This window comes from Cinclus cinclus, chromosome 2, assembly GCF_963662255.1.
Source record: "Cinclus cinclus chromosome 2, bCinCin1.1, whole genome shotgun sequence".
NCBI classification, from domain to species: Eukaryota; Metazoa; Chordata; class Aves; order Passeriformes; family Cinclidae; genus Cinclus; species Cinclus cinclus.
In genome coordinates, this window is record NC_085047.1 from 36146778 (window position 1) to 36169920 (window position 23143).

Below are 23143 nucleotides of genomic sequence, written 5' to 3' on the forward strand. Positions count from 1 at the left end.
TAAACATCTTGCAACTGTTGACATTCTTCAAACCTTTAACTCAATAGTTTGCGAAAAAAACTCATCCTTTGTGGGACTGGTTTTTATCAGTATGCTTTTCTTAGATGAGATAAAAGAAAAGGCCTTATTCTATTGCAGTCTGTGTTATTCCTTATAATTTGGGCCTGCAGCAAATAACAGAAGAAACAGTTAATTAAGTTTTTTTTCTAGGTTCAGTGATTTGAAAACTTTGGCTCGACAAGCTGTGGATGTGGGAATAAATTTGGTAGGAAGCTTCGATGGTACAAAACGAATTATTCTGTGACATTTTAAGCACAATTAAACATTTGTGGGAGTTTGTTTGTTCTCTATTCTTTGGCTGTAAATTTTAGATCTCTTTTTATAATGAGAAGCATTAATTTAATAACATATGAATCATCTCATTTTCTCTGTTGCACAGAATAGGCCTTATTTATTTATTTATTTTTCATTTCCGAAAAAGCTGCATAGCTCAGTTAAAAGTAGCTACAAGGCTGTCTTTGCTGCATTTCTTCTAGAAGTTGAAGGAAGCCTTTCTATTTATCTTACGATGTAATTTTATTTTCTTTTCATCTTAACAAAAAAATGTAGACAAGTTCACTCAGATGCTGTGGTTCTTCCCTTCCTCCCCCATCTTGTCACAACGATAAGATTTAAGGAATATGTACTTTATTCTCCTTTCAGTCACAGTGAATTCCTCATATTTCTTGAGTTTCACATTGTTCTTTCAAAGTATTACTTTTAATTATTACTATTTTATTGTGATTTATTATTTTATTATTGGTTTGATTTGCTAATTATACTGCCTATGCTGAGTTCTGTGAAGATACATTTAAAACATGTCCTGAAGAAGTAATTTTCAAGCTACATGGGTTATGTTTTCGTGAGCTGTAATCAAATCTTTGTGTTGTTTTACACTTGCCAGGGTGTGGCCACAGAGAAGGCTGTGCAGCTGCTTTGGTGCATCCCAGTTTGGGGACACTGTCAGCTCAGCCCCTCCTGGAGCAGGGCAATTGCCCTGTGACACCTCTTGCTCAGGGAAGTGTGGGGGGCAAGGTGACACCAAAATAGGGAGCTTAGCAAAACTTTCAGCTTTCCTCTCTGCCATTCAGCTAGTGCACCTAGATTTAGCACATTAGAAGAAGGCGCAATAAAAGCTTAAACAAACACAAAAAGAAAGGAAAAATAAATTCTTCCTGTTCCGGTGTTGTGGATGGAATCAGGCACTTCACTCTCAAGTGAGAATAAACTATATTTTATTAATATAAGAGAAGTTCAGGGGTAAATGCAGCAGTAGGGTTTGACAAAATTTAATGGCCTGGTATACTTGAGCATTTACTGCATAGTGAACAGTCAGAATTTTGGGGGGATCTTCCCATTGAGCCATGAGGTTCAGAAAGGACCCCACTATGTTCCAAACTTCCTGTCAGAGGGGAGTTTAGGTGTGGCTGGATCCAGACTTAGCCTCAGCCTCGACCAATGGTTGATGTCTAAAGGATTATGTATTTGCAATCACAGAATCAATTAGGTTGAAAAAGCCCTCTGAGGTCATCAAGTCCAACCTTTGATCAAACCACAGTGTCAACTAGACCATGGCACTAAGTGCCACATCCAGTCTTTTCCTAAACACCTCCAGGGACAGTGACTCAACCGCCTCCCTGGGCAGCCCATTCCAGAGTTTAATCATCCTTTCTGAAAGATTGACAAGTTTCAGTGTGCTTATTCCCAATTCACTAACCAACCATCTGATGTAATAAGGAATCTGGTAAACCTTGAGAGGCATTCCTGGTGTGCAGCCCACTGCCATGCAGGAACGCTCAGCAGGCCTTAGGCTGTCTACTCTTCATGGAATACGATGATAGAGTCATAATCATATTTGCATACTGACTACAGATGCTAGTTTCTTCCAAAATTGCCTTGAGTTGGACATTGACCAGCACTATGGTTAGCTGGGTGTATTGCCCAAATGTTCCTCTTGGCTATCATGTTGTTGTCTGTCTCCCGCCCAATCCAGCTGGAGCCAGATTCAGCTGTCAGGACCAGATGCATCCATGACTGACCACCACTTAGGGTTATTACTTGAGCAGGAGTTGTTTTTTAGTATAAAAGGCAGGTTGGGATGGGAGAACATTACCACGCCTGACTGTGAGAAGAATGAGGAGATTTTGTGGATTTCTGAGCACAGTCTGTGCTCTAAAGGCTTTTACTGGATAATAAGAATATAGGTGCATTCTAGGTCTAGATAAGTAAATTGGAGGGGGTAGGTGGCCTTATATATTCTTTCAATAAAGCAAGTCTTTGCATAATGAATATTAAATGTCATATATGACTGGGCTGATTTGACTGGTTTTCTTCACAGGAGCGGATATGAGGCTATTTTGGATTTGTGCTGAGCACATGGTTGCTAATATAGGGGTGATTTTGTTATTGCTGAGCAGGGTTTATACAGAGCCAAAGCCTTTTCTGCTTTTTTGTGCTGCCACACTGGGGAGAAGGGGAAGGTGCATGGGAGGCTGGGAGGAGGCACAGCCAGGACAGATGATCCCAAGTGACCAAAGGGATATTCCAGACCCTATGGCATCATGCTCAGTGTATAAAGTGGGAGAAAGAAGGAGGAAGAGAGGGACATTCAGAGTGATGGCGTGTGTCCTCCCAAGTCACGTTCACATGTGATGGGGGTCTGCACTCCTGGAGATGGCTGAACACGTGCCTGCCCATGGGAAGCAGTGAATTACCTCCTTGTTTTGCACTGCTTGTGGGTTTGGCTTTTGCTTTCCCTACCAAGCTGTCTTTATCTCAACCCAGAAGTTTTCTACCTTTGACCATTCCAATTCTCTACTGGATCCTGCTGGTAGGGGAGTGTGCAGTTGTGTGGGGCTTGGCTGCTGGCTGGGATTGAACCACAACAATTATAGATTAAGAGCAAATTTTTGAGGACAGTGTGGTAATAGAAGACTAAGAAGAAAATTTGGAGTAAATGGATAGGATCTGAATTTTTACAAAAGTAGGAAACTCATGGAGTTTGGATTTTTTTATATTTATTTTAAAATATCATCATGTAGATGTATGAATATTTTTCCATTGACTTCTCAGAATAAATTTGTTGTTTCATTCTTAATTAGTTTGATCATAGTCTTCAAAGTCAGATTACACACCTTATTATCTCTGACTTATGTTTTTCCAGATTGTTAACCTGCAGTTTTGCTTAGTATTTATACTCATCTTTCAGCCTGTCATTAATGTGCATTACAATGGAAAAGCTAAAGGTGGTAGAGCTCTGTGCTAGTCTTTAAAAGCTGCATTGCCTTGTCTTGTCTGTTTTGGTCCTTGAATTGTATCACAGCAATCCTTTTTGCCCTGGGAAACACTGCTGTATTCTACATGTCATTGTTTCTGCAGTGGGATAAGACATTTTTCTTTTATAACAGCAGTATTGACAGGCTTGATTTAAATAACGTTTATAAAATATTTTATAATCAATAGTGAAAAAGGTTTTACAGAATACAAACTACTGAAGTAATATAAAATAGTTCCAATTAAACATGCAAAAATAGAAAACTTTTCATCCTGATGTCTGATGACCTAAATGGATTTAATATGACAGCATAAAAAATATGCTACTTCCGTTGAAAACCCAAAGCAAAGGTACAGAAGGGATCTTGTTATTTATTTTGTTTCTATTTCGCTTCTATTTCATACCCACTGTTTTTCTACCTGAAAATAAATTTATTTCAAAGCTTTTATTTTAAAATATACTATTCTAAAAAGAAGCATCTTTTGAGAGGGGATGAAGTAATTCTGAAGCAAAAATGTAATATATATTTTTCATGTGTTTTGCTTTTAAATTCTGAACATATTTTTTATTATTTAAGCCTTATCAAAGGCATTTTTTTAATTAAGGAAAAAACCATTACTTTGAAGTAAAATTACTTCATAATTTTAGTGGGTTTCTTTTTTTTTTCTGTAGGAATGAACACTACATTGCCTATTTGAGAACTACATATCATAATACATAAAAAATCAAAAAGTCTTCATTGTGTCTGGATATATCAACATCCTGTCAATCCAACAAGTAAATGCATCCCTTGGTCACGTATCTAATTATTCCTTCACACTTCTGTTCTCCAAAATTATAATACTGTCCATTTTCAATTGCCTGTGAATTGTGCTGGACTTTAGATTCAATCAAGGAGTTCTTTCTATGGATGTTTGAAATGTTGCAGTTGGCAGACTGGGAGAAAGGAGCTTATTGAACTGTAGAGATCTCATCCTACTCTCATTTGTGTCCCTCGGCTTCAGGTGGACACAGCATAGAGAGTGTGTAATGGTTCAGGCTTTTTGGATTTGGAGTACTTGGAGTGCAAGTACTTTAGCATTTCCGTCCAGATCATGGGTATGCATTTATCAGTCTTAGTTCTAATATTCTCGAGTTTGTGAAGCAGACTTTTTGACAAAAAAACTCCACTTGCCAACAGGTTTTTGGATACCCGCTATCGGGTCCTTTGGGTGACAATGTAATAAACCCCTTGAAAGAAGTACAGTGCTTTCTTTTGCAAAGTCTGTTCCTGTTGTGCCACTCTTACTCTTGTCGCCTTTGCTAGGGGAAGCCAGCCAAGCATTGCACTGTCAGGTATTTTTATCACTCTGAGAAAATTCATATATATTATATACCTATGGGGGTGTGTGGGTGTGTACATATCCCTCCTCTACACCCTATAGAATTATGTGGAGTTATATATAGCTATAGAGCTATACTTAAATTTGCCTGTGATGTTGGCACGTGCTGCAGAACGCAGTGTATGCCTGTTTAAGTTGTTTGAAGCACTTGGAGATCTGAGGCAGCCTTGAATTACCAACCTGACCTAAATTAAATGTCATTTGAATTTGCTTTTATCATTCTCTCCCTAGCCTTGAGTTAGTTTTTCCTTTTGTATAATTCTTTATATGTTACGCTACCACAGCTAACCGTACTGGATATTGTAGCAGTAGGTTGGAGTCAGTTGGGTTGGTAGGTTTGCAAGGATCCAGTGGCTGACATAACCAAGTATTTTTATAGTACAATTCATGGTCTTGAACCATCAAAACCATTGTCTTTTTCATAAAATACTTGATTAGAATATATGTATATTTATATATATGTATGTGAATAAATGTGTGTGTGTATGTATGTATGTATATATATATATATATATATATGTATATGTATATATATATATATGTATGTATAAAATTAAAACCCATTACAGGGAGATCAGAACTGGGTGATCTTTAAAGTTGCTTCCAACATGAACTAAGAAGCTGATAAAACTCTTCAAGTACACAAGGCCATTTTTCTGTAGAAATTGCATTATTTTGAGTTACTTTGCCATGAAGTTCTGAAGTGTATGGGAAACAGCATAAAGAGTGCAAGTGAATAACTACTTACCTATAGTTTTTGGGTTATTTTTTTGTGATTCAAGACAATGGGACTTATACTGGTCAATATTCATGGTCTTAGAACAGTGTAGAACTCAGCTGAAAGCTGTTGTGGAAAAAAAATGAAAGAGCTAGCACAGATGTCATCATCTTATTTGCTTTAATTATACAGAAGGAAGAAAGCTTTTCTTTTTCATAAGACTTGATTTTGGAGGATTTAGGATTAATTGCTGTCAGAGACAGATATGTTCCTTTGACCTTGGATAAAGAAGTAAAGAGAAAGTGACTGCTCAGTATTGAAGAAAAAGCATGTTTTGATGAAAAGTGGAAAAGAAAAATCTTGCTTTCATGTCTTGTTGGACATACTATGTTTTGATTACAGTGGTTTTTCACTCATTTAGGATTATGAATGTCTGAAATTTATAAGAACTCTTCTTTGTAATTTTAAAAATATTTACTTTTTTATGTCTACAGTTGTTGAATGTTTTGCTTTGCAAATTACTTGTTAAAGTTCAGCCAAGGTGAGGCTTTTATCCTGTCAGCTCATAATGCAATATCAGTAATAATAATGGATAGAAAATATACCCTTCTCTTGTGATCTTTCAGGTATTGCACTTAACATTATTAGTGTTTTTCACAGAAGTATTTTTCCTGTTTTCCTGTTATTTATGGTAACTTTCTAAAAATTTTACAATAGCTAGAGTGTGTTTTTATTCATTCCCTACAGCAATATAAAAAGACCTCAATGGAACACTATTCTCCTTTAATAAAGTCACAAAATTAGCCATTTAAATACTCTTATTTCCCCCCATTGTTAGCCAGGGATTAGCTGATCCATGCTGTAAAACTAACACAACTTCAACACAGTTTCAGCAAACATTCTGCAGTCCCTACTGTTGCAAGTTGTGAGTGTAGACAGTTTGGGAGTATGAGTAATTTCTAATCCACATTTTACACAATAAAACCTCATGCTACATTTAATGCAATGATCTGGTGAACCAGACTGGATAGTAAATTACATTTTTAATCAGTGTTTAGATGACCTAGCATAGAGTAGGAAACCCAAATATGCCACAGATAATATCTGATCTTAGAAATTGTAGCCCTCATATTTTTCTGTGGAAGATTGGCTTAGTTTGAAGGTAATAGAAAATAAAGATTCCTACATGAGATAAATTTCCACTTATGAGATTATAACTGAAGTGCATTTCTTTTGTATCTTACATTAGCATGTTCAATCAGTTGTCGAATAATTTGCACCTGCAAATTTTTCTGCATTAAAGATGACACCAGTTTAAAATTCTGGATTCATTTTAGTCATAAAATATTTGTGCTGGGCACACTGTGTTTTATGTTTGCTAGGAGGAAACATTTTACTGTATATTGTCAAGTGTGATTGTTTTGTTCTTTGCACAGCTTAAGTGAGCATCAGCGTGGTCATAACAAAGTTAATCTTGTCTGATGTCCAAATTTAGGACTTAAACTTTGCAAAGGTTATGGAACTGTGAACATAGCACACTGTGAGTTTATCTTGAAATTATTGAGCTATACTAATTTTTCAAATAATATGCACAGTGCATGGTTGGTTAATCATTTGGATTTCACCATAGTCTTTCTCTTTGTAGAAGCAGATATGTGGTATCTTGATATTGCTCTTTCTTATTCTAAAAATAGAAAAAGTCTTCAACTGTCCATATGGTCAGTTTTGTCTTTGCCTAGGGGAGAATTGTAATTTGCAGCTGGTGCTTTCAATACTGTTTACTTTCTGTTTAGAAGTGTTGTGTATTAGTTTGAAGTTGGTTTGTAAACTAAGTCGGAGAAGTGCTCTTCTTTCATTCCCCAAGAATTTGAATTTCATGTAGAAGGACGCAAATATATTCTAGTTTGTGAGACTTTTTTCTATATATCTTGAAATTATTGAAAGATGTTCATCTTCCTTTCAAAATAAGAACCATCTCCAGGGGCTATGCTCATGTCTTAGACCAATCTTATCAATAAGACAGGTTGGTCAGAACTGGGCATCCCTGATTCAATCATGTTTCAATGAACTTTGTCTCTATATGCAGATCTACTGAAAGAAAATAAATTTTACTTTACTTTCTCCCCACCTTTAATTCCACATCTTTTTTCAGTTTTGGCTGTAGCTAAAATCAAGTTTGTTTATATTCTGTAGAAATTCCCCTGCTTTACTAAAGTTAAAGCTTTAATATTGTATAAAGTCCACTGTCATTTACACTTTGAGTACAGTTTCTTATTTCCAGATATTTTTTCTAGCCATTTTTCTTCCCCTGCTGTTTCTTGGTGAAGAATGATTCAAGAGGATTATAAGAATAGCTTTTCCTGTCAAATTCATCTTTCTGCTTGGGTGAAAATAGGAGATACATAGCAATGAATATGAGTCTGCAAAGAATTTTTTTTCTCAGTTTAGCATTGCATCGAGTTGTAGTCCATATAACAACAAAAAAACCCAAAAGTATATTTGCAGTACCTGTGCACAAATTACTGCAAGATGTTAGGGGGCTGCTAAATTTGCTAGCCTGATGCAAGCAAGGCTGCTGGGACTCCATGCCCCAGTGCTCAATTCGTAGCAAGGTCGGCCTGTATTCCCAGTAAGCACACGGACAGACAGGAGGTGTTCGGGTGGACACACGTCTGAGCAGAACAGCACAGCTGTCAGTGCCCACACAAACAACAGTGGCCTCCTTGGGTCCCCATGTGCATGCATATGTTCATGTGTGTGGTGTGAGAGCTGCCAGGAGCTGGATTTGGACACTTGGTAAGCTCAGGAGTGCTAGCTCCAGATGCTTGCTGTTCCACATGCTGGCAGCTGATGCTGCACAACTCCTGTCCAGTTCCTGGTACAGAGTTTTGCACAAACCAGCATCCGCACGCACCTTGTGGGACTCTGATTCCTCCTATAACTGAGCTGAGACACATGCTCAGTCCAGTAGCTGGCCCTGAATTTTTGCCCTTACTCCTGCACGGTAGAACGCACACACACTGAAATGGGTCTCAGTCAACCCCTGGATCCTAAAGTCTCTCGGGCAGTTGCCTTGGATCCCTTGCCCCTTCACTAGGCAACAACTTCTTCCTTTGTCTTACTTCCAGTTACACGTGCACACCCCAGCTTTCTGACTGCTTCACCAACTCCCCAGCTAGCCCATCTTGGTGTTTGCTGGCAATCACCCACTGCTTGTAGGCACCCTCATGCACTCCAGCTGCTCCTACCCTGGACCACTACACATAGACAGAGAACACAGAGCCCCTTACCCAAGAAAATAGGTAAATGGAGTTTAATGGAAGATGTGACAGAAGATGTTCAGCAGGCACAGGGCTTGGACAGGGAAATTAATTTACTAGCCTTGTCTACATGCGACTGGCCCCTTTATCCACTCACCCCTCTGTTTTCTTGTACTTCTTCCTCTCTACTTCTAAACCACTTCTATCCTTGTCTTTACCGCACCTTTTATTCCGCTTTTAAAAATCTCCCACATCTTGTTTTAATGCCAAGATGCTCATTGCTTGCATCCTGCAGGTGTCCCAGCCCCACAGACAGAGATGCCTTCCCCAGGCTGCAAGGTGCTCCCCAGCTGACCCACAGTGCTGGGTTTCACCCTGAGCCAGGGGGTGAGGCTTCCCTGGGAGAGGAAGGGTCTCTGACAGGGTATCTCCACCTGCCCTTGTGCCTCTGCTCGTGGGTGTGTGTGTGTGCACACCTTTGATGGGTTGATGGCTCCTGTGATGACCCCAGGATGAAGCAGAAATAAATTTAATCCTGAAAAATAATTTTCCTGTGGAGCAGACGTGCTAGTGCATGTACAGTGGCAAGCAAAATGTCTGGTTAGTGGCCTTGCGCATATTGGAGTATTTGATGTCCAGGAGAAGGTTTAGCTATGTGTACAATTTAGGTAGTACACAAATTTAGCTATGATGGTCAGCGACCACTAATCCCATTACATAGTGTTGAGATAAGAATCAGAATACTTTCCACATCTCTGCTGCCAAATACTTTAGCTTTCATGTGGAAATTACAGGTTTCATTACGTCGGGAAACTTATGGAGAATGTAATAAAGATATTTCATATAACTGGTAAAATATGCTCCGCTTCTGGAAAGAGATGATTAAATACTTGACATTTTAAAGTAGTATTGTATGACATTAAATATTTTCAGAGTACTTCTGTGTTGCTGTTGTGCATTTTAGTGTAGTAAAAATATTCTTAGAGTATTTGTTGTACCATAGGTTTTTTCATTACTGCTTACCTAAAGCAAGAGAACACTGCGGCCTTTTTGTGCTTGTTTTAAAGAGGATTGTGTGTCAGCATTTTTCTCAAGCTTTCTTTTGGCTTTCCTCAGTTCTCTAGTAAAGCTTCACTCATCTCTGCTGTTACACATCGATAGGTAATGTTGAAAATATTTTTTTTTTTTGAATACTGAGGCAATGTATAGAAATTACTTTGGAGTGTCCTTCAAGTTCAAGATTTCATTATTGTGTCAGACATTTGATTGATTGAAGGTGGATGAAAGTGATATTTTCCTATTTCTTTGGATTTAAATTGAGAATTTAAAAAAAACCCCCTCAAATTCTCTCAAACTGATGCAAACCAATTTTCCTACCAAGAAAGCCCAACAAGTATTTGGAATAATGTGTTGAATATTGGCGAAGATTAGATTGGGACTGGTGATGATCAGTCAGGCTGCATTAGCTTCTTCTCAGTGTTTGCACTGCTAATCCCTGTGAGCAACAGTTATATCAATTCTTTTTTTCCTTAAGCTTGGGAGGAGAGGCAGAAAACTAGTAATTTTGTCTCAGCCATTCAAAATGTTGGTGTTTTTTGTTTGTTTTGGAGTTTTTTGTTTGGTTTTTTGTTTGTTTTGTTTGTTTTTAGGGTTTTTTTGAGGTTTTTTTGGTGTTTTTTTTTTTGTTTGGTTGGGTTTTTTTTGTTTGTTTGGTTGGTTGGTTGGTTTCTTTGGTTTTGTTTGTTTTTTTTTCCTGCAGCAAAGTTAATTGGGTATGAGGGAGCTGTTCTGCTGTGCTTTTAGTTGTAGAGTGCAGAGGACTGTGGCTCTCTTCCCATACATACACTGAAAAGCCTCCCAAGGTTTTAAGAGAAATAGCAAATCCTTCTGCTGCTATAAAAATACTTGTAAAGCAATTGAGTCATGCATAAAAAGCTTGTCCTGGGGAATCCATATTGGTTTTGAAATGTGCAGGTACTTTGTGCGTGAATATTCTTTATTACTCATTTTTACTATTAGTGTAGGAATTTTCTTCACTTTTTCAGGGCTGCTTCCTCCTGCAGGTGTAAGTACACCCACAGATGAATAACTGCAAATTCAGTTACCCAAGTACAAGCCCAGTGATACCAGTGGGATTGCACCAGTGCTACTGTCAGTACAGTTTAGCTTCCAATGCTTGTGCTGGAGTTAACACGTAAGAACAAAAGAACCCAAAAGAATACATTGATTGTATTTTTTTCATACATACATTGTATTTTTTTTCAGGCAATGGGGTGACAGAGCAGTGAAAGGAGTATTAACTCTCTAAGCTAAACAAAGGTACTGGTAGACATTTTAGGCACACAGATATGAGTCAGAGTATGTTCCCATTGAGCAAATTGTAAGAGATTAGATTATGTTGGCTGTAGATTTATTTATTGAGGAAATGTGCTATGCCTATTATGCCTATTGCATATATTTCATTATATAATGACTGTATAAACTCATCATGGATGCCAAAGAGTGAAGTTAATTAGTGCTATTCTTTCCTCGCCTAAATTTTGCCTGTTAGTATGCTACTGATTTTTTTCCCTAAAACTGAGAAACATTTATTACTCATGTTTAAATGAATGAAACTTAACCCATATGTAATAATTTCTGTCTTTTAAACACTCTTACAGTTACCAACCTTTAAAATCAAATTATGCAAATTGAAGTATTAAGTATTATTAAAATTACCTTTTAAGTCCCAATTTACAAGTACTTTATAATCTTTGTTGATGAAATAAGGTCAATCAAGAAATAGCTATTTTCCATTTATAAGTATCTTGTGCATGGAATGATAGATTACACCAGAAAAATAATTTCTAGAAATGTCTGAACTTTTCAAACTTTTTGAAAGGTGTGATGGATTTTCTTCTAAATCTAAAATAGAGCAGAGATAGAAGAACCTAACAAACTGAGTGTTCATAACTCATACATTACCATTCCAGCAATGGCAGAATGGCAGAAACACCGAAGAAAATAAGAGGCAAAGTGATTGTGAACTTCTGAAGCTGTACATTAAATGACCTGAATTGTACAAGAAAGAATGTGATTTTGTGGGAAGAAATTGCTGCATCCAGTTCTCTGGAATGTACTGCTTCAAATTTCTGCACCGATACACATTTTACATTTAAGATTCCATGAAAAATGCTCATTTTTTGTATCAGAACTGTTTGGAAGGGGCCTTAAAGATCACCTCGTTCTGAGAACTTTGCCATTTTTTTAAGAAATAATTTTTTTAGGATGTGACTCTTGGAAGTCTAAAGTTTCCCCATATAGTCAGTGGGCAAGCAGGTTCTTAAACAACAATTTCATCCAAAGATTAAGACACATGGCATAAATTTCCCCCTTGATTCCTCTCTCCAGTACCTGTAAAAATCCTCAAAACCTAGATCCCTTAACGTGGATAACTACCCTTTAGATAGGTAATATGATGGTATGAATTTGTTTTTGCATAAGAGAGAAGCTTTTAAGTACCAAAGCTGAACTGTGCACTCTTCTTCTTCTGTTGGTACTAATTTTGTACAAGGTGGAAGTGCTAGCCTAAACAGAATTCACACACAGATGTAATTTTATTTCCATTTACTGTGAACCCCACTTGAAATCATGATTTCTGCTTTTATCTGCTTCTGCGTTAGGCTTATAAAACAAGGAGGTTTGTGTTGAGTCTGCATTAGCTATATCAACTGCTTACACTTAAAATAATGCTTCCATCAGAATATGGGCAAAACAAAGAAGAGGTGAAAGAAAAATTGATGGCTCACTGTAAACCTCATAAAATAATAAGAATACCTTGGAGAAGGGCGTCAATTTTTTTTTTTTCATACTGTGGAAAGTGTTTGCTGTATGGTGACAAAACAGCTAGAAAAAAAGTAAATCTAAATTGTTGCTGAATAGCAAAAGGGATTATGAGGAATGAGAGCAGTGAGTGGGGGAAGCCATAGAGGAATCCCTTATTTTGACAAGGTCTTGAAACTATGGTCAAGCAGATGAAGCATTAGTGAAAAGAATCAAGGAGCATGGAGTGCATGAGTGGCTTAATAGGAGTTGTGGGAGAAGATTATGTTTCAAGTTTAGTTGGAAAAGATGAGAAAGAAGAAAACTAATCATGAATAATGCTTTGGATGGAGTGGGATTAGATAAAGTAAGTTTAAATTGATATGTATGTGTGTGTGTATCTGTGTGTGAGAGGAAAACAGAACAAATTTGGGAGGTAATAAGAAGGAAGAAAAAAAAAACCTGAAAGGAAAGAAAATCAGAAAGCAGTGGAGGCTGACTTGGAGACATGAGAAGTTGTGATTACAGCTCGGGGACTATGATGCACAATAGACAAGAAAACATGACTGTTCTGAACAAGATATGAGAAATGGGGTAAAGTAAAATAACATTGCAATTTGGGATTCAATCAGAGAAGAGTGACTATGGTGACTTGCTAGATGAGTATTTTCTCTAAGGGAATGAAAATGAGAAAAGCCAGGATAGCAGTGAGGGAGGCAGAAAGAGGAATGGGTGAGTACTGTGAAAATGTTTGGAGAGGAGGCTGAATAAAAATTAGGCCCTGAAGGATATAATAGACATCTGAAAAGAAAAGAAGGAGTGAATATAGCACCCTTCAAGCAGGGCACAAGGTAATCATGACTGCAGATCTTTGCAGGTGTTGACCAAGAGCTGAATTTGGCTTCTTGGAGGTCTGCTAATTATTTGTTGAGGCTGCTGTCTTCCCTAAAGGATGTACAGTGACTGGTGGTCAGATCTGATTTATCCCTGATAAAGTATATATTTATTTGAAAACCTTATGATTTTTTACTCTTTGTTCTTCACAGAACAGTCTTATTGCAACAAGAAAGTTTTAGGTTATGGTACACTTGATTCAAAAACTTAAAACATATTTTCCTTGTTTCCTAAGTGAAGCATGGGTAAAAAGAAGGAAGAGGTCTTAGTTATGCACCTTAATTAAAAATAGATGTGGGATATGTGCATAAATAGTCCATAACATGCAATCACTCTGATAAAGAATAGCCTAAAAAACTTTCTGGCAGCCTTTTTAGGACAGCTTGAAAATACAAAGTCATCACATTTGAAATCAGAGAAATCAGGAGAGAGTTTTATGTATGTTTATATGCCATAAGAAACAAAACTTCTAATGTTTTGGAAAGCAATATCAAAAGAACATCAACAACTTTCTTTTGACAACGAATAACGAAAGAACCCAAATCTGGAGTTGTCAAAGGGCTAAATAAGGATCAGTGACAAAGCAGAAATTGTGAAAGGCTATTTAATACCTGTTAGATACCCAGATGGGCTTGCTGTTTCTGAAATGTAAAATGACATGGTCTAGTGGAAGATGCCCCTTCCCCTGGCAGGGGGTTTGAAAATAGGTATCTTTATTGTCCCTTCCAACCCAAACCATTCTGTGATTCTCTGAGTCTATGACCATCTTAATTATACAGTCAACTGGAAATTTCTGTAGGACAAATATATCCTGAAGTTACTTGCACAAGAATTTGGGAGTCTTGTATTCTGCTGAGGTTTGGTGATGAGACTGGAGGAACTGGAGATACCATACAGCCAAAAGAATAAATTTTGCATGTTGAATGAAAATCAGTGTCAGGGTAGTTATATTCCTATGCATGTGATAACAGAAGTAGAAGAAGCAGTCTTCTTTCTTGCAGTTTTCTGAAAAACAATACCCAATTACATATGATTAAAATGAGTTTTGCTTGTAATAAAAATTGACAGAAGCAATTTTTAGGCAAAACAATCTCTTCTTGAAAATAAGACTTAGCATAACAAATGGGTCTGATGGCAATTTTTATTAGATAGGATAGGTCCAGGGGTTTTGAAATACTGCAGTTGTATATATTGTATGTTTTGATTCTGTTGTTGCCACTATCATAATACAATTCTTATCATTAAAAGTCACATAATGAAATATATATTGTATTGTGTGGATGCAGTTGTAGTAGGGTAGAAGTATAGCGAGGAAGAATTTATGCAATGTTTACTTTCTGCGTGTAAACAAGTCCATCAAATCAAATAATTACAGAAGTAAAATAAAAGACTGTCAAATTACTGTTGTTATTGTGAGAAAAAAAAATCTTAGAAGGTGTTAATAAAGTAGCAGAGTATGTGGCAGAAAATGAAAAGCCCAACAGAATGTTTTGTTTCAAGGATTTTAGGAATTTAGCATAATCTGAGAGCTGATTTTCATACTTCAGCTGCTGATGTCAACCTTAAACTGCCATGAAGAAGAGAAACTTTCTGAAAAGAGTCTTCTCATAAAGGAACAAACAAATCAGTTTGTCAGGTCCTTATTTTGACATTCTGTATGCTGGGCTTTATTTCAGATTTTTCACAAAATTGTGTATAAAAATCTCTCTTTGCCTGTTACTTATTTCTCACTCTCCTGAAAGTGTCACTGAAAATGAATAGTGCTTTCTTCTTAGAAAGGCAAGTGAACTCTAACAGCGATGAGAGCTTTGCCAGGAAGTCTCTCTTGAATGGTGGAATCAAGATAGTTACCCTACATGACATCTCTCTCTTTCTTAAAGACATTTTCTTGTCAAATGTTTTGGAGAGTACTCTAGAATAACAGGTGGAGCCCTAAATGAAAGGCCACTGGTACCTTGCCTTTGCAAGGGATTCTTCTAAACATGGGGGCATAATTAAAGTTTGGTAACTTATTGTAGAAGGGCTGTGCATTCATCATGCTCTGGATAATGAACATATGTAAAGTTAGGAGGCTGAGAACCTTCTTGCATTGCAAGTGTGTGTTGGCCATACAGCAGAAGCCCTCAGAATTATCTAAAGATTTCATGCACCTCTGCTCCCATGTAGCACTTTTACATTTTGTCCTGGACAGTAGTATTTTTTCTTTTCTTCTTCCAGAAATACAATTTCCTGGATGAGACACGAGTTGTTTCCAGCCCCTGTGCCCTGAAGAAGGGATGCAGTTGGTTGTGTCCTCCCATGGACCTCACTGTGTGTACCCCTACCCACTCCTGCTGCAGTCCTGTGGCCCCTTACTGTCACAGGTGCTGTTGAGCATCTTTCTCAGAGGAGTGCACATCAGTGTCCCAAATCAGAGACAGAAGCCAAGAACAGTGTTTCTTGGCTTTTGGAAAAGGGGAAAGATTGCACTGTTTCTTGTGGACATCCTGACTAGTTGGGCTTGTGGAAGTAGGTGCTGCATGTCATGCTAGGCATGTGCTGCCAGTTACAGGTGCAGACAACCCCGAAAAGGAAATTGGAAAAGCTGCTAAACTGGAGATCTGGCCTTTCAGTGGTGCATAATTATGAAAGGCACATGGCATCCCTTAAGCAGAAATTTATTACCATTCTATAGCCAGGAAAAATGCGTAGAAAACGGATTTAAGGCAAGGGCTCACCTAACTTCGCACATTGTTTTTAGACTCTGTTTGTTCATAGTTAAAGGAAACCTCCGGGCACAATTCACCTAACTGAGATTTGTAATGGAGGATCAAATTAATTAAGACCTTCATGTGCCTGTTTTTACACACTTGAGTATAGAGCTAGATGACTACTTCACGTTTCAGCATTAGAAATTTAAATTTTACTTGGTATTGAAAATATCTGTCATGACAAGCTTGCACTCTGGGAAGCTGAGAAAAAAATTTTCCCAAACAACTGGAAAATGCTGATGATTTCTTTAAATTTGGAGAAGACAAAACTGAATGAAAATGTTTGTAATTTTTCATAGTTATCTAAAATCATGGAGGCTGTGGTAAATTTTGCTTTCAGTTCTTGTTGTAATCTGATATAAAAGCAGGATTAGAAAAGTCATGCAAAAAGAGACACAAGAGTGGCAAGAAATGGAAGTTGCAGGTTCAGACAGGTTGTTTAGATGCTTTGACAGGCCAAAAACTGTAAAGTTAAAAATGTACAAAAACAGAGGATATGTCCATATGCTGCTAAATGAGAGCACCAACAAACCAGTTCCAGTGCTGGAGCCATGATTCTCTTCCTTCTTAACTGTTGGCTCATTCCTTGGCTATTTGCTTCCAGCAGGCTCCAGACAGAAACAGCCCTAGGCACTGAGACTTGGCTGAAAACTTACTATAATTTAGCAGTGTAGGTGCAGCCAGAGAGTCTAAATATGAAGTAAAATGGTGTTAGCAATGAGTGGTACTGGATAAAGCATCATTCCATCTGCCTCAGGTGGGTACAATATTTTATTGGATTATTTATGAAATAACTCCATTGGTTTGCTGAGCAACCAGCAAAACAAACAGGGCAGTAAACAGCTGACATGTATGCTTAAATAACAAAAGGAGCTAGGTCAAGATCAGCTTTTTAATTCATATCACCCCTGCTGCTATGGAGCCTGATAATGGATCTGTGCTGCAATTAATTTCGATTTGAATTGAAGGCATTTTGAGAATTGCCAGTGTGGATGATAATAGAAACCCCTCAGATGGTCATAAGCAAGATATGGTTTGTGTGCAAATACAAATTGAGTATTCAGCTTGTGTTTTCTCCTTTCATCTTTCCACAGAGGTTGCTCACTTCTCATATCCCTCTTTTTCCCATTTTGCTGCACTAACGAGTTTTTAATGCAAAGGAAAAGCGATTATAAGCAGTGAAGCAATGACAGCTTTATAGAGCAAGACTGAAGAATTGAGGACATAGATCAGAGCTATCCACCAATCTAAGATGAAAGGAAAGTTCATGAAAACAGAGACATATAGATAGCTTTGATTTCATTATCATTAGACAAGAAAGGACAAAAAAAATTGAATAGCTATAAAGATCTTCATACTTAGTAAGTTGCTTATATTAATAAAATTCTGTGCAGAGAGCATTAAAGTGATAGCATAGGAAGACATCCTGTAGTAATTTTTTTCATTCATCTCTGGTGTTAGTGTAATGTGATGTGATGTGATTACCCAATTGTAATAAGCTAAAAACCCCAAAATTATGCATTTATTAAATATTATATTCACTGATGCTGTGTTTTCATGCAATTGTTAAGCATGAGGTATTTGTTTGGACTTTTCTCTCTCTTTCCTTTATAATACAGATTCTGGGGATTGTATTTCTATTGCTGATTTCATGGTTTATCAGATCTTGAATTGTAAACAATTTAAGTAGTTGGTGGATTTTAGAAGAAGCTTTTGTTTGGCAGGTACATGTACCTTGTTACAATATTCACAAGAGAAGTACCCAATTACATTTGAAAGGTGCTTGACTAGATAAAGAATGATTTATGTACAGTGTTTTATGATTGCAGTTAGGAATCTAATACAGAAAATTAGCAGTTGGGAGTGGGGAGGAGTGATAAATGTCCTTGTTTTGAGAAATAACAAATTTGTTCCTCCAGGATGAAGTCAATCCCAATGCTTTCCTTCAGTTTAGGTCTTGAAAAATATTTTTTTTTCATTAAGTATAAATTAAATAAAACACTAAAGCAAAGCTATTTTCCAGGGCATATCCCATCATTACAATGGGATAGCAATCATTACAAATATTAAAATAGCATGATTGATATATTTTTATTCTTCTCTTTTTTTTTAAATTAACCAATACTTTCTGGCCAAATCAAAAAATTGCTGACTAGTTGTATTGAAGTGATGCTTTGAAATTTTTCTGAGATTTTATTGATAAATATATTTTCATTGCTCTGCAGTTTACTTGCAATTTAGTGAGCCTTTGTAGCTTTCTCAGATGCTTTACTCTACACATTTAAGAAATTAGAAAAGGGAGAAAGGTATCTTAAGTGAGTTGCCTGGAGACACAAAACAAATCCATGTCAGACTGGAAGAAGTTTTGGAATACTGCTTAAATCAGTGTCATGTCTTCAGCTGATAGATTTCTTGTCCAGCACAATCCATTTTGGTGCTCTACGTTTTGTAGCTTAATTTATTTTGACACTAGGACTCAGCATAGGAATTGCATTAACATTCTGTGCCTTTTTGCCATTCAGCTGTCTCTTGCAAAGGTCCTCTGTCATGTTCTTGCCCTAGGTTAATATAGTAAACAAGATGTATTTCATTGTATGTATCAGTGAATGATTTTACATAAGTACTGTGAATTTCCTGTCTCTTTTTTTTTTGTATTGCAGTGTAAATTGGAGCTTGTAAAACAATGCATAGATAATTTTTCTTCCATTGTGAGAATAGTAGAAGCAGGTATTCTATTTTACTTTAAACTATTTAAACATTAGCACAAAGTCCACAAGCGCACTCCATCAAATATCAGTCTTTTTATGTTGGTGATTTATATAGCCATTACATACCAAAGTTTTACGCCTTTCATTTTATAAGCCTGATTATGCACCCCCAAAACAAAGGGGAGTTAAGTAGTCTATACTTTAGAACTCCTCAGCTATATGTTGAAAAGTGTGCTTCAGTAAACCAGTGATACTGAAACAGCTGTACAGTATGCCTATGAAGTTACCTTCCATGTGGATTTAAAGAATTTTCTGATTTTATTTTCTTTAGGTCAATGGAACAGAAATTGAGTATGAATTTGAAGAAATTACTTTGGAGAGGGTAAGTATAATTTGTTCTCTCCTATAGGAAAATATAACTGGTAATAAAAATAATATTATTAATTATGAAAATAATAAAATTATTTATATTTTGAATAAAGGTGTCCACTGTTTATTCTAAACTATAAAAATGTGAGTGATACAACAGAGAAGTCTTTCATGCTATTAAGAAGTTTCAGGGTTTAGCAAAGCATTCAAAATTCTTTTCTTCCTCATAACTCTGTCAGTGCTCAGTTGGGTGTTGGGTTATTGTGAAGAGCCTCTATAACTTGGTAACTGCCTTTTTAGCTTGTCAACTGGAATTGTGGATTGTTTTCTCTTTAAAAATCTTTGGTTTCCTGACATACATGCATGATAGAGGACGTGTAGTGTCATACTCTAAAAGAAAAATTTCAAAAGGGTTTTTAATGTTCAAGTGGCTACATAAAAACTGTGGACCACATCTATGCATAAAAGATATGCTTACTCAAAGGCTGAAATACCTGAGCTGTAATCAGGGCTTGCAGTGTAAGTTTTGTTGGTAATGTAGCACCAAAACCAAAACAGTATGTGCTGTACCATTTCTCTCTGGATTTGGTGTTTTTCCTTGCCTGTTGGTTACATAGCTGTTGTCTTACAGTGCTGACTTTGTCTGACACATATTGAGGCCATATGGGCCACGTAGGGCGTGAGAAAGAAAATCTGATCTTTGTAATATGTCATGATGTCTACAAAGGTTTCTAATGGATGCAAGAATGTCATTGCTGAATTCCTTTGGTGTTCTACCAACATCTTGCGAATATGAGGTTTTTCCATCTTGAAGCACAGTTCAGCTTCTTTCTACATGAAATGCTTTCATGGAATGCCAGATTTATCAAGATGTGGCTGATGCCTTGTGAACAAATGACTGTAAAGTAGTAAATTGCCATTAAGTTAGATACTTAAATTATATCATTCACTGCACTTTTTCTGCATGTTGTATTTTTAATTGTCTGGGATAATGAATTCCATAATCATTAAACTTAAAGGGATGCAAGTTTATGTTCTCATTGATTTGTTCTCACAGGCAAATTATGAAGGAGCAATGTATCTTTTTATCATAGCCATATTCATAACAGATAACATCTAAGGTTATAGGCACTTTTCACTTTTTATCTACCATCTCCCAGCTTACTCACACATCACTAGTTATTCATTGGACTAGAGTTTCCAAAGGTCACTGAACAAAAAACAGAACACATGCCTCCTGGGTGGTATTTTGAAAAGCACTTTATTTTTAACAGATGTGTAAGTTATCAGTGTACATACTGCAGAATGAATGTGATTTGCATCTCCTGTACCTGTCAGATGAGGATAATTGGTTATTCATGGTGCAGTGTAATATCAGTTAAAGGCTGAGCACCAATAACAAAAAGAGATACAGATCTTAATGGACAATGTTTCAGTTGTTTTCTTGATGATGTTGGATCTGAGGCTTCTGATTACTACTGCTTGAAATGTTCTGTCACATGTATCAGTGTTTTGTCTCAAAGGCAGGGTACTGTGTCTGCTGGTTTTTTGTGAGATATAAAACACAAGTGATTGCCTTTAAATAGCTGTCATTGATGTCAGACTAAAAGCATTTTCAGAAAAAAAAAGACATTCTCCATGTTGATTACCAATTTTCTTCCACAAAATTGCTTTTAGAAATTAGAGGGAAATCATCTCTCTGTATTTAATGGCAAAGCTGCAAAATATATTAAGATTTCTGCTGTTGAGAGAGAAAAATGTAGTTTGCCCATATCAAACAGCTGGTAATAAACTTTACATTTTAGCGCAGCTATTCAAGTTACAGAATTCTGCATCCCCAAAGCTATCAAAGATTTTTCTCAGCAAATTTATACACATTTTGAAATGATCAGTATAATTTAAAGATTTTAAAATGTTAAAAATAAAGGTTGAGGGTGTATTAGGGCAAAAGCACTTCTACTTGCCTTATTTTTAATAATAGAACAAAAGGGAAGATGGTGAGGGACTGATTGCTTCAGAGCACTTCCCAGTGCTTATTAGGAGATCACCTTCATCCATAGGTGACGTGGATTTGTGGGACCTATTCCTAAAGAGAGGTACAGGCTTTGGTGTGAACCTTTCTCCAGGGTGAGGAGATGTCCCCATCTCCTGGGGTAAAATTAGACTACTGTGTGCATGTTGGCTGAAAGTGTCCAGTGTTGAGCTGCAGAGAAGATCAGCAGGGTCCCAAAAATGCCAAGAGCAAACTCTGCCAATGTTCTGTTGGGAAGGACACTGCAGGGCTTGCTGAGCATCCCCAAGATGCCCAAGACCATGCTGGTGCCAGGAAGTTGACTGCAAGGTTACAGGGGCCTTTTGAAGAAAGCTTTTTTGAAAAAGAAAAAAAAATTCTCTTTGAAATAATGTTATTCAGTTGTTTCTATTTAAAATGTTGTGCCCTAGTTTTCAGTTAAAAAATACTGGGGGACTGGAGATTAAAAGGCTTCAGTGAGACTTGACATAGACGATTAATTTGAGGTAGATCCACCTTAAATCTGCCATCAGTGCTGTTTCCAGGAGTTAAAGAAGTTGTAAGTACACCCCTGTCAGCCCCCTCTTTAGTGGATGCTCGTATCCTTTTACTCTTCAGTTGTGCCAGCCACTTACCAGGTGCCTTCACCAATCTCTGAGCTCACTGTTAAATCATTTAGAGCTCTCATAAGAACACACTTGAATAACAGTTACATATCAAACAAATTCTCTGATGTGGAGAAAAGAAAGGAAAAAAAAAAAGGGGGGGAAGACATTTTAAAATCCTTGACATATATCAGAGAATATGTGAGATTCTCTGCTAACTTACCAGCATAAAATACAGAGCCTGGTGTAGTTTAAAACTTCGTTATTTGTAAAAAAAGAACAGTGTCCAAATTCACACTCAGACAAAATACTTAAAAATAAAATATTACCTTGCTGTAGCTTGAATATTAAATACATTTTAAAAAGCAAACTACATAAAGTAATTCATATAAGTGCAGTGATGTTAGTCTTCCATTACTGAAGGACTTGAAAAACCAATACCCAGGGCTATCAAGAGATTACTTGCATTTGTAAATCAGTGGTCAGTGTAAGAGTTAATCAAATCGTCTCTGGTACAAAGCCTAACCAACTTTCCTAAGCAGGAGGAAACTTTTAATTGATTGACTCCTTGGTACAAGAGCTGTGCTTGGAGACAGTTGCTGAAGAAAGGATTTTAATAGAGGTTAGAACATCAGGCAATATAAAGACTTATCCTGAAGAAAAGTTAAGAAAGACAGTGGGTCACTTAATGATTCATATTGGATTCATGCTGAGTTCAGCATCTGAGTTCAGCTCTCAGAACCTTTTTGCTCATCTAACTTTGCTTTTTAGATGTTGGACAAAAAGGACATTTATGATTAGTACAGCTGTTTTCAATAGATTCTTTTTATGTTCAGTATGTATTTTTTATTTCATATCTGTATAAAAGAAGAATTATATTATTTTTTGTGGAACAGACTGGAACAATCAAATTCTATCAACACTGGAATTAAAGACATCTAGTTCCCAGTGTGTTTGCATGGAAAAACATTGAGCTCTGACTGAGAATTTTCCCAAGCCTGAGACATGCATGAAGGGTCTCTATTTCTTTTTATTTTATACTCCTGTGAATTTTCTGGCCTATCATAATTCAGGTTACAGTCAGAATTAACTGTAACCATGCAGTTTTGCAAAATTTTTAGGCTCCTGTTGCTTTGTTTCCTCCTTACTTTTTCAGATATCATTGCAAATGCCTATTGTCTCACTACAGCTGAGGGAGAGACAGGTATGAATGCTCACATGGCATAATTGTTTCCTTAGAAAATCAGGTTAAATATATTCACAGACTCGTATTCCAAAAGAGTAAATTCTCAATGATGATTTATCATCTTGAAGTATGCTGTGTTAGCTCTG

At 36.8% G+C, this 23143-nt stretch overlaps 1 protein-coding gene across 8 annotated transcripts in view; it reads left to right on the forward strand.

Annotated features, from left to right (window-relative positions):
• The window catches only part of DLG2 (discs large MAGUK scaffold protein 2), a 966698-nt gene that overhangs the window by 581685 nt on the left and 361870 nt on the right, over positions 1-23143 (forward strand). For all 8 annotated transcript variants that reach the window (XM_062487504.1, XM_062487509.1, XM_062487512.1 and 5 more), the window contains one exon: positions 19158-19208. In XM_062487504.1, coding sequence (XP_062343488.1) covers positions 19158-19208 — 51 coding nt within the window. The remainder of the gene's footprint in view (positions 1-19157; positions 19209-23143) is intronic.